The 12210-nt window shown below is 37.8% G+C and overlaps 1 protein-coding gene across 3 annotated transcripts in view; it reads left to right on the top strand.

The window, feature by feature from the left end:
- ERN1 (endoplasmic reticulum to nucleus signaling 1) overlaps window positions 1-12210 on the top strand; it is a 41493-nt gene that overhangs the window by 8658 nt on the left and 20625 nt on the right. For all 3 annotated transcript variants that reach the window (XM_064467489.1, XM_064467491.1, XM_064467490.1), the window contains exon 2: window positions 1876-1987. In XM_064467489.1, the coding sequence (XP_064323559.1) occupies window positions 1876-1987 (112 nt within the window). The remainder of the gene's footprint in view (window positions 1-1875; window positions 1988-12210) is intronic.

Genomic DNA, 12210 nt, shown 5'->3' with positions numbered 1-12210 from the left:
ATCATTAAGCTAGAAAGATACTCTAAGTTCAGTTCTAATTAGTGACATCTCGAGCTGCATATTTTACAGGCCAGCATGAGAGGAACTGCTATTCAGTGTCCCTGTTTGAAAAACATTGCAGAGTTTGATTCCAGAGGCAGCTGTAAATATTTTATTGAAGTGCAGGTGTCTGTGCAGCCTGCATAATTTAACTAGGTCAGATAATGGAAACTGTATTTATGCGCTAATATACATGTCCTTTTTTTTTTTCCTGGACTTCCAGCAGTTATTTCTGATTTATGGTTTGTGTATTGTTGACTTGTAGTTTCATTTTTTCTGTGCTGTGTGTTTTACAATTGCCTGTTGCAGCTCTTTCCATTATGACTGGAAAGAACCATATATAATATTTGTAGGTGTGACCTGAAAGTTGGCTAGTTATTAGTTTATTATAATATCCTTTTAGCTTTATGCTTTACCTAAAAGTCTAAAGTTTTAGTTGAGTTGCACTAAAAATGTATAGTTTTCCAAAGAAAGTTACTCCTATATCCATGCATTTTAATTCGACAATTGTGTTTTGCTTTGCAGTAATTCTAACATGACTGATAATTGGTTTTTACAATTTAAGTCACTGAAGACATTATTAATTATGTAAAATGCACACACTTTCATTTCATGAACCGTGGTAGGTTAAGAATTATATTTAACTCTGAAACTTCCTAAGCATAGCAGGTGGCATGCAGATTCAGTCTATAAATGACAAGTTAGTTGAGTGATAGCTTGAGACTTGGTGAACAGAAACGGGTCAGTCACAGGGTGTACGGGATCATCTTTAGGCAGGAAGAGAAGAGTAGATGTTAAATTAACATGTTTTTTCTGCTTTGTGCAATGAAACACTTTGGCCTTAGCCTCACTGTTCCCACAACAACTACATAGTTCTGAGTCCTCAATGTTTTTATGATGCCCTTTTAATAAAATTACATGCTCTGCAATAGCTGGGCTCAAAAGCTGCTTGTGCTGTAGGAATAACAGCAGGCACCAAACAGCTCTGTACCCATATGCGTAAATATGGAGTGACGTGTTCCCAGTGGCAGAATGACTAAAATGTCAAATTGAGGTTTGAATCCTGCAGCTGAGTGCTTTCTAGGATGTGTTAATACATATGGACTTTCTTAGACAGTATTATTTACTATCTACTTCCAATACTGTATTTCTGCAGACATGAGGTACAAAAACATGATTAAGAGGCTTAACAGTATGGTTCTGTAGCCTTTAAGCTGCATCTATCCTAAATATTTTGCCCGTGTTCAGAGACAGCCTACATGCTTACAGCTCCAGCCTGTCTCAGCTGCAGCCAGCCCCGTAGAGTGTTGATCACCCTTCAGTTTTATTTATCAGTGTTCTACCCAGCCAATATCTTTTCATCTCTCGGGGACTAAAACTTGGCAAAAGTATGTTCTGATTACTTGGTAGTAGCATGGTTTTGACATTAACACTTAGGTTCTGTGAACTGCTTTGAAGCTGCTTTACACTAGCTATCTTATCGTATAGTCTTTGTATCAGTTCTTTCCTAGATCAGCTCTATCTCTGGTTTCTCCAGTAAAAGACGACTTTGATATAAGATATAAGATTGAAAATGGAGGTTGAGTTGTAGGTAGATTACTCATTTAAAGCATCTCCCATTTTGTCTCTAGGGGAGTTTAGCATAGTAAGCAGTTCCATAACAGTGACAGGAAAAAAATAAAATAAAAAAAATCACTGAATTCAAAGGGGTGAGAAAGTTGTCCAGTCTGTGCAATTAAAAAGAAGGATGATGCCCTAGGCAATGTATTGTGTGATAGTTATGAGTAAACTCTGTAGTAAATCATTACATTCAGCGTGTGGGTTTTTCCTTTCCAGAACGCCAGCTCAGTAACTGTGCCGGAAACACTGTTGTTTGTTTCAACTCTTGATGGAAGTTTGCATGCTGTCAGCAAGAGGACAGGAGCAATCAAGTGGACTTTAAAAGAAGGTGAGTAGGAGGTGTCCTGGTGCCCTCAACTCAGCAACAGTAGTAACAGTCAAATCAATTGACAATTCAAACTGTTGTTGGGTCTGGGAAATACTTTCTTCTCTTTCTTATTTTTGCTCTTGCTTCAGAATTAAGGTACAGTGTTTCTGGAGTCATATTCATATGTTTAAGCTGTAGTATAATTGGTAGGTATCATGTTTTATGGGAATGAGTGCAATATAAGCAAGCATAGAATGGAATAGACATCGAATGAGAGTGTCAGCTGGTAGAACTGGTAGCAAAGGGTTTACATGATTCTATTTCTGGAATACCCTACATTCACTGGTGCAGTGGATACTGTGCAAACCTCAGGTCTTTTTTTCCCTGCAATAGATGTTTAGGAGCAGCACAGTTTTTTTTAAATAGAAGATCTGCACTTGTGTAAAGAAATTTAATATTGCTCAGTGACTGGAAGTTATCTTGTAATTTTAATTACTGAGCAGAGGTAGCTCTGTCATAATGAAAAATTCAGTACTTAATACAAATTTGTTTTAGTGGGACTCTGATTATGTGTGGTAGAAGTCATAGTAGCACTTTCCTTCATTTTGGGAAATAAATTAGAAAGCAGGTCAAATGGAAAGGAGTCACAGTGATTGCATCATTCTGTACTCTATTTTTAAACCTGATGTCAGTTTAGTAGCTGAGCTGAAATGGTAGGAAACAAATTGTGCATGTCTGATGTATGCAGTACAAACCAGTTGTTCTTATTTGTGGACCCATTCATATTTGAATGCAAATCTACCAGACAAAAAGTTAACTTCATAAACAAGCAAAGAATGCTTTTGTAGCTCCTCTTGAAGTAAAATAGGTGGGCAAATATTCTCTTGAAGGATCTTGGCTAGTAGGTGTGATTACATTTTCTCCCCCGCATCCTATTTAAATTTAGACCTCTCCTTTCTCTGAACAGTCTTGAATAAAAAAGAAGTTGTCAGCCTCCTCCTTTATTGTTGCAATAGGCTACTGTGGTGCTAGGAGAAGCTTACTGGTTTTTGCTTGTCATTCAGCTGACATGAACATACACTATATAGCCCTATCCCAGAAGGATATCGTAACTGGTACTTGTTGGCAGCCAGACTTAGTAAGTAGCAAGAGGTTTTCTGAGGAAGAAATGAAGGCACTTTGGTAATGAAAAGGATCTTCGTCAGAGTATATTGCTCAAGGAACTTCCCTTGTTTAAAACAAAAATGTTGCAATGCTATTGTTGGTACAGTAGAACTGCCAGACTGGATAATCTAGTTCTATAGGACTTCTTTTTTTTTATTTCATCCTCTTTGTATTATTCTGCATCTTACATACATGAGGTATGTTTAGTGGCTTTTTGCAAAGCACTCGTTGCCCATTAGTTTATTCCTGTGTAACAGAACAACACAAGGGTCAATGAAAAAAGATAGTGGTAGTTATCATTGTTACAAGGTGTTTCATGAGTTAATTTAGTTTAAGTGTATGTGGAACAAGGACCTGTATATATAAATTGGTGAATTAATTTGTAATTGGAGGAGTTTTATTTATTTTTGCACCTGTTGGTGGTCACCCTGTGGGTGGGAAGTCCAACAAAATGCAACAGTGCTGGAAATTAATAGGCCATAAAAGTCCTTACTGTCTTGCTGTGCTAAAGCCCTGGAGAGAATTAATAGTGCAGAATTCAGTACTAATACTAGTGCATAAACACAGTTGTTGGGGACACTCTATCTGTCAACAGTATACTTGTATTGTTATAGAGAATTATCCAGTGGGAAGTTGCATGCATTGCAAGCAGTGTTCTTGTAGGTGCCATTTTACCCAGATTATCAGACAATGAACCATGTGTTGTAGTTCATGTGCTTTGAGAAGTTGTGGAGGTCACCTGAAGTGCTGCGGTGGCATTCATCAGGAAGAGAATGTTTTATTACTGCACTTAAGCAGCAAGGTATTTAACAAAGGGCAATTCATAGATATTTTCTTTTCATTGGGAAAAAAAACATGGCAGTGTTCATTATCAGGCAGTACTTAAACAAACATGGAAAATCTTGCCATGTGTGGCCTGTTTTAATTTAGCAATGAAGCTTATCTTAGGTATGCAGAGTAAATGAGCCAGTGGTTACCACCACAACAACATGTTTGGTTTTCCTGCCTTCATGTAGTGCTGGCAAGAAGCGCAGTCTCAATACTTTTGCTCCCCATAAAGCGGGCAAAAATATGGGTCAGTTAGTAATAGGACTCTGAAAGTAGTTCCAAGATAAAGCTGAGTTACCGGCACTTATATGTAGCGAGATTGTGGACCTCTTTGTTGAGGGTGCATAATACCTTCATTTCCTGTTGGCTTCGATGGGTTCGACTATCTGACAGCTCTCAGGGTTTTTTGGTGGCCAGGTAACTGATGCTGCTTGTTCCCTGGGCTTTGGAAAGCTGGAATGTGGTTGGAAAGTTTATAGAAATAACCCACACCTTTCTCCCCCAAATTTCTGAGAGGCACCTTTGCTCCTGCTGTGACCCCACAAAAACATATTGTACTGAAAGGCGCTCATTTGAAAGGGTGTTGAATGGATGTGTCACACATTTAAGATCAGAGACTAAATAAGGCTCTTAGTGCCATGTCTGTTCAATAAAAGGAGCTGTCCATTCTCAGTGACAGTGTGACAGGCTCCCACGGTTTCTGCACTTACACTAGCAAGATTCTCAGTGGGAATCCTCAGTAAGATTACTTAGGATGAAATCTCTTCCCTAAAACTGCTGGAAATAAAACTTCTTCCATCAGATCTCTTTGAAAGGTACAGGGGCACAGCACTTTAGGCTTGCTTTTACATGCAGGTAAGAAAGTAAACAGTAATAGAGAAGGTGACAAGAAACCTGTTGGCAAGATGGAGTCTGGAGAATGCTTTTCTCCTTAATGTCAGACTTTATATTCACAATTCTGATTTCAGCGTAAGCTTTAAGAATGTGATTTTAGGACTGTCCTGTCACATCTTTGTAAAAATCATCCTGTACGTCTTTGTTAACTTAAGAGCTTAGGTTAATGAGCAGAATATTGAATTTTGAGATGTTAAGAATACAGTGTTTCAAACTGTACTCTCGGACAGAGTATTTCTCTGCTTTTCTGACAGTCACTTCTGGGTATCCCTCTGTGTACTGTTTAGAGCGATCTCTTTCTTTTCATTCACCAGCTCCTTAAAGGCTTTTCCCCTAAGAACTAATTCAAAGTAATTTGCCAGAAGAATATATAATATATACAGATTTGGGTCTAGATCTGGAGCCAGCAGAAATCTTCAGTTCTCTGTAGCAATCAAAAAACCTATGGCCCACAATCAATTTAAAAGGTTTTGATTTCTGATACCTTCCTCATAACCTGTGAACTTCAGTGGGCTAGTCATGATAAGGCAGAGGTATAAAGACTGTTATCTATTAATGGTATGCAATATGTAGATTTTAAAGGGCAGACCTGAGATCTGTAGGTCCTGCTTTAGTAACAGTGGTTATTCCCAGGCAAGAAAAAATATCTTTGTGCATAGCTGTAAATTAAAAAGGATTACCAAAACCAAACAATTGTAGAACAGTACTCTCTTCAGCAAATTCCAGAGGATAGTTTGTTAGTGTGTCTAACCTCATTTTTTGCTGTAATTGCAACAGTAGGCGAGGATGACATGATTTTCAATTGGCCCGTTAGCCCAAACTTTATGGTGGGGCCTCAGGTCAGGAAACCGTTTTTTCCAGCTCATTCCAGTGGGGCAGCGAGTTACTCATTCGCTGTTTCAGAATCTCCCACTTCCCCTTTTCAGTCATTGGTTCTACCTAATGGCACATTACAGTGATGAAAATGTCCGACTCTATCTTGTGCGCTAAAAAAAGACTTGGTTTTTGATCAAAGGGCAAATTTTATCTTATCATGTGTTTGTGAAATATGGAGAAAAGTCAAATGTGTTATATTTAGCATTATGATTATAGTTTCAAAAATTATATATATGACTTTTTTCCATATGTGTTTGCAAAATATAGGTTAGATTATTTCAGAATAATCTGAAACATACTTCTGCCCACTCACAAGCAAATGATACAGGCACAAATATTTTCTGGCCATGGTGCAACCAAAAGTGTGTCGAGACATCAGCCTGCTGCCAGGTCAAAATGTTAATTTCAGGGAAGCACAACCGAGCCAAATAGTTTACTAAATTACTGGCCAGTCACTATGTTATAACAGGTTTCTAATAACTGCTGTACTTGTGAATAAACTCTTAGAGTTCTAGAATAAATCTTTATCATCTAGGATCAATGACCTTTTAATTCTCTTTTTCATAAGTTATTTTACAAATCTTTTTATTAACTTGTAAAAATGAAAGCTTTTCAGTTCTTACAGGATAACAGTTATTGAAGTCCTGCAATGACAAGGAGAGGTATCAGCAGTCTTTTTAATGGTATTTCTATTCTACTGATTCCCTTGAACTCTTTGTGCTTGTGGGCATTACTATGCTTTGCTGAATTAATTTAACGAAGACTATCAGTGGCAATAATTTTACTAATACTGTGCGCACGTGCTTGTTTACACATGTGTGTATTACCAGATCAGAAAGCTAAAGCTAGTGTGTATTGAATTGTAGGATTTTAGTGTAGGAATTTGTTAACATACTCTGTGTTAGTGGAGGCTGCAGGAAAAACAAATTGGAAACCCATGGAAGTATATATAGAAAACTCAATCTTCTATCTAGCACTGGAGATAGTTATGGGATGGTGTCCTGCTTCCTAACTGTTCCCTCCTTGCTCTCCCATGTTGTTTTGACGTCTCTGTTTTCTTGGTCTAGAAAGTGGAAAGCTTTCAGACAGGATATCATATCAAAAGCTTTAGGTAGGACATTGCAAGAAGTTGGCTTTTCCTCTGCTACAGGGTATGGCAGCTTAAGGGAGAGGCAGATGTACTTTTATCACAGTTTTATCACATCTTCTTTGGAAAGTTTTCTTTCTGATACAAAATACTTAGTGCTTTGTTCAGTGGTTATTGTCACTGTTACTGGGTTTGGAACATATCAGACCTATTAGAATGACTTACCTAATTACAGGGAACTGCAGTTCAGGGAAATTTTGAAAGCAGGATTACATGATTCCAGTCTCGGCATGTTAACACATGAGTGCTGAGCTGTTGAAGAGAAGATAAGGCCTCAGTTCTCTGACTTTTGCAATAACTTTTTCTGGTTGACCCACTGTGGAGCAAAAGGTGACTTCAGTTATAAGATGACTCATTCTTTTACTAGTCTGTATTCAAGCATATGAAAACTATTGCAAGACCTGACAACAATAAATTAAACTCCAAATTATCTTTTTATCTTAGAGTGAGTTCTTATGTCAAAACAAACTTTGAAATAAATTTGGAATATGTCCCAAACCACATGAAAGTGACTGTGAAGAGTTCATTGTTTGTCTTCAAAGTATCTTTGCATAGCTACAAACTTAGTTCAAGATCATGAAAGTGTTAAGAAAATTAGAAAATTTGCACTGCCCCAGTAGCTATAAATGTAGAGAAATGGGTCTCCACAGCCTGTCTTTCCAGGTGGATGGCGCTAATAGTGAAAGGAGAATTCCTTTCACTTCAGAAAATAAACTCCTCCATCAGGTTGTGTTCACTTATTTTGAATAGCCTCATGCATGGAAATGAATTAGATATTGATACTGAAGGCTTTCTAACAGTTCATATACAGCACCTAAATGTTGCAGGAAGCCATCAGAATAATCAGTGGTTTTGTTCATGAACCAGTGTGTACTGAAAAAATTTCCTGCTGCTTTGTAATAACAACTTAATCTGTTCCATCTACCTTTTTAATCATTGTTAGTAAATCAAATTTCAGTTACTGAGAAAACAAGTAAAAGCAGGATATTTTCCACTTGTGATGAAGCACTGTTGTTCTTGATATTGAAGACATGATACTAAAGAAAAGTTTAAGGCCTTATTCTCATAAGCATGATGCTTCTGTACAGCATACGCCGAACAGCTTTGAACTTGTCATAAGGCTTTCATTCATGTCTTCTGTTACACAAGAGTTTTTCAGAAGAACTCACTACAGAATTTGAAGAGACATTCATGGGATTTCTGGCATCATTTATTAAAGTGTAGGATACGTTTGTTGATGAAATTCTTATGAGTGACATTTTTCCAACAGCTTTCTGAAATAGAAGCTTCGGAGTGAAAGCTTAGTGCAAGTAAATATTGCACACATATATATAAAAATAGAATATGTGTTTGTGTGTGTGTTCTTTCGTTATCATGGTAGTACGTTGTCAATAAAATCATGCAAAGCTTCTCAGACCTTTGAGATAGTTGGAGCAGAGTGGAGCACTTTTTTTTTAATAGATTGCCCAGTCTTAGAAAATTAAGTGAAAGCAAGTTATTAGTCAAAAAATGCTGTACTGTATTATTGTTGTTATTCACTGTATTTTGGGGGCAGAGAGGGAGCTATAGGAAAGCATTAGTAACCAGACTCTCCTGCAGATGTCATAGACAAACCAGGATCAGTTGCTAGAAAACATAAGCTACCTTTTCAAATTTCCTGTAATTGTTCAGGTGTTCCTAAGCATTCTTTGAAAAAAAACCCTGAAATACTGATACATTTGAGGAAATTGCATTCTGTCCTGTTCTCCTGTAGAGTGTCTTGTGTTATGTAGCAACTGCAGTTAGAAAATTTGGAATTGATTCAGATAGTACTAGTGTTATATGAAATTACCATATAAAAACTTCACACCTCCATTTAATTCAGGGAATAAGCAGTCTTTTTATTAAATTTAAATTTAAAAGTTTCTGAAGATAATTTGGACAAGAAACTATTTTCTTATGCTTTGCCTAGGCTGACTAGAAAGTGATTTTAAAGACAAGCTGCATTACCATACTTAAACAATGCATATGAAGTCAGTTGCCACTTCAAAAACAAGTTGTGCAGCTTTGTTATCACTAACGATCATTTGAGGAGATGTTTATAGATAGGACAAAGTTGCTCAAGCACTGTTGGTGGAGATTGCTGTTGTCTAGCAATAGTCATCATCACCACAGGCGACAGTTCATTTTTTACCAAGTGAGACACCCTCTGTGTAATCAGTTCATCAGGAGGCTTGCAAAGTTTATTTGGCTTTTGCCTTTAGCTATGCTTGTAGCACTTGCGTTAAATCTTACTTCAGCTGAGGCAGGTGCCATTTTCTGCTGATTGATGATGCTGCTGTTTTCACAAAAACGTGAGAGCTTCCCTTCCCATGAAGCATTTATGATTATAGAAACTCTAGCCTGTGGTCTGTATGGTCTTCAATGTCTCCTCCTTCTTTTAGTTCATTTCACCTAGACATATGGATACACTGAGTATACACTCTTGATGTGCATTTGCTTTTAGCAGTTCAACTCTGGAGTTGAGCCACTTTATGTAATGGTCAGCTAATGCTTTATTCTTTCTTGCTTTTCTTTAGTAATGGAGAGATGATGATGTAAGTCAACATGTGTTGCATTAGATATCGTAAAGCTTGTGGAATACTTGAAGCAAACACAGAAATAATTGGCATATAATCAACTGTAAGTTTGGAGCGGGGTGGGGGAAGGGGGGTTCCTCCCGACATATCCTGAAACCAGTTTCTTCACACAAGGGATAGAAATGAATTGCTTGATGTAGAATAAAGGTCTGACTAAGCAACATGGTCTGTAGAGGCAGATACATAACGATGAATCACTTAGCTCCTTTGTTTGAATGTTAATTATTCTTGGGGCTTTTTGATGTGTACTTGGGTTCTTAATAAATTAAATTGAGTTTATGATATAATGTGGAGCTCTACACTTGCATAGCATTCCCATCTTACATCGATGAATGGTGGTAATGGTGATAATTCATCGTTAAGAAGAAAATTGCTCAAGATAGGTACTCCTGCTATCCATGTTCTATGGCTATGTGTCAATGCCTAGGATTGTTAAGAGTACCAGCTAAATTATCTCAGCATTTTTGCCGAGATAATTGTATGAGGCTCTGAGTAAAAGATAACATGACTAGGCTTTGTCTGTGCCCTCCAGTGGGTTTCTTCCCAGAGCCGGTACACAGCTCTGCAGGTCTGCAGGGCCTCTGCATTACAGGGAATTTGTTGTGATGTGGAGGGAGACTGTGTTTGACACTGTTCTTGCCAATGCAGGAGGTGCCAGTGCAGTGGTGAGTAACCATGTGATGAGGGAAATAGGTAAAGCATGAAACTTGACAAGTCTGCTTGCTGAGCAGTGAGTTTGCTAGGCATAGTATGATTCAGTGCTTGAGTAGAGCACTGCTCCCTCTCCAGTTAATTGGATTGTTCCCAGAAGCTTAATATGTTTTTGAGTAGTTTATTCTGACAGCTTTGAGGATGTGTCTGGAACGTTTTTCAGGCTTAAAGAGGAAAAAAAAAGAAAAAAAAAAGTAGTTATGTTTTGAACAAAGCTGCTCTGAGAATATTTTCTACTTTAAAAAGAAATTGATAAGACAGAAATAGCTTTACTGTTATTTCTCATATTGTGCTTTCTTTCTGTCTCTGATATTATATGTGCATCTTTTGGTGACTAGTGTTTTCAGCTGCATTGCTGTTAGACATCTGTTTGGGTAGGGGTTTCTTATGGGTTTTTTAATCTGTTCTATAAAAACTAAGGGATGTCTTCCTAGGCCATTAATATCAAACCCAGCAGTTAGTGTGGTGCAATATACTGCAGCGTGGTAGAGACTTTGTAAGACCCATGTGAGGAACCCTGAATCTCTTGCTCTTGTCTTGCTTAGGTCTGCAAATATCACAGTACATTCAAGCTGTCCAGAATCTGTGCTAGTTTTCCAATCAAAGGCTGTCCAAAGACCATTGTTTTTGTTCTTATTTACTTCCTGTAGCATCATGATGTTTGCATGGAGGCAGAACAAGTGAAAAAACAGTATTTGTTTGCTTGGTGATCTTTCTTCTTCTTACTCAGGCTTATTCTAGTGTGATTGTTTTATTTCCATTGCAGAAGTGAAGATACCTTGCATCCTCTTGACTTCTGAGTTTCTTTCTGCCAGTACACCCATAAATAAGCACGTTTGTCTTGGAGATTGTAGAGTATGTCTTACAGATTGGGAACTTTTGTCGTTTTGGCATCGGGATTGAAAATCCCATAATTCAGGATTTTTCTGAGACGTCAGTAATTTTGAGGTCACATCACCTTACATTAAAATCAAATTAGTGTTCTTCATTTACCTTTTAATATGTAAGATTTAGATTTAGCATTGTCAGGTTTTTTTCATAACTTCTTTTTGTTGATGAAAGCTAAACTGCGATTCTGATCATTCAGAATACCAACTACTGTGAGATCGTTTCCAAACTTTTTGATTTTTATGTAATGTGGATTGTTGGATAAATTTTAGTGGGGAGATATTTAAAAAATTGGGTTTGAGGTAGTTTTGTATACCCCTTGGCAGACTTCTGTTTTTCTTTTCAGTGAGATGCTGATCACAGAGGTTTTACTGTGGAGTAGGAAGTGAAACTAAGTTTTTTTTTCTGACTTGGAGTCTTGCTTTTAAGTCATTGGCAGTCTTCCCATTCGTTTCAGCTGGTGTAGCACTAGGCTTTCAGTTTGTATGTTGCAACTTAAATTAAATGTTGAGTTGGCTAGAAAGCATATGCTTACCTGTCTGATACACAAGGTGCCCGAGACACAAAGTAGCAAATGCTCATAAAATACAGATTAAAAGATAGGTATTTTGTATCCCTGTTCTCACAGTGCCTGGAAACTTCCATTAGCTGCAGCTTGCTTTCAAGTGAAGTTGGTTGTTGAAGCCTGCACAGGGAAAGCAGTTCCTGCAAGTTAAGGTCAGCTGCCTTCTGGGCAGCCAGTGCCCAGCGATTACACGCATATATTGAAAGCAAGAGTTTTTATTAACATATATACAGGCAGTTCTAACAGACTCTATGTGCTCTGTCCAAGTGAGAAATAAAGACAGAACTGAAGATACAATCCAGTACTGCTGTTGTCTCTGAGCCCCTCCCCAGGGGTATCTGGGGAGTTGTGGACAAAACTGAACACAGAACTTCAGAAGGTTTAAAACTTCTCAGGTGCTTTGTGCTCTCCCATTTTACAAACTTAGTTTCACGACCAAACATGAGACCACTGAGGCTGCTGAGATGGCCCCTTTCAAACTCTGCCTTTCAAAAAGGATCAAGCTGTTGCAGGCCTGACTTAATCCTGTATCAAGTGCATTAAAGAAATTGAA

This window comes from Phalacrocorax carbo, chromosome 16 (assembly GCF_963921805.1).
Source record: "Phalacrocorax carbo chromosome 16, bPhaCar2.1, whole genome shotgun sequence".
Taxonomy (NCBI): domain Eukaryota; kingdom Metazoa; phylum Chordata; class Aves; order Suliformes; family Phalacrocoracidae; genus Phalacrocorax; species Phalacrocorax carbo.
Note: the sequence above shows the minus strand (reverse complement) of the source record. Positions and strands in the feature narration are given on the sequence as shown.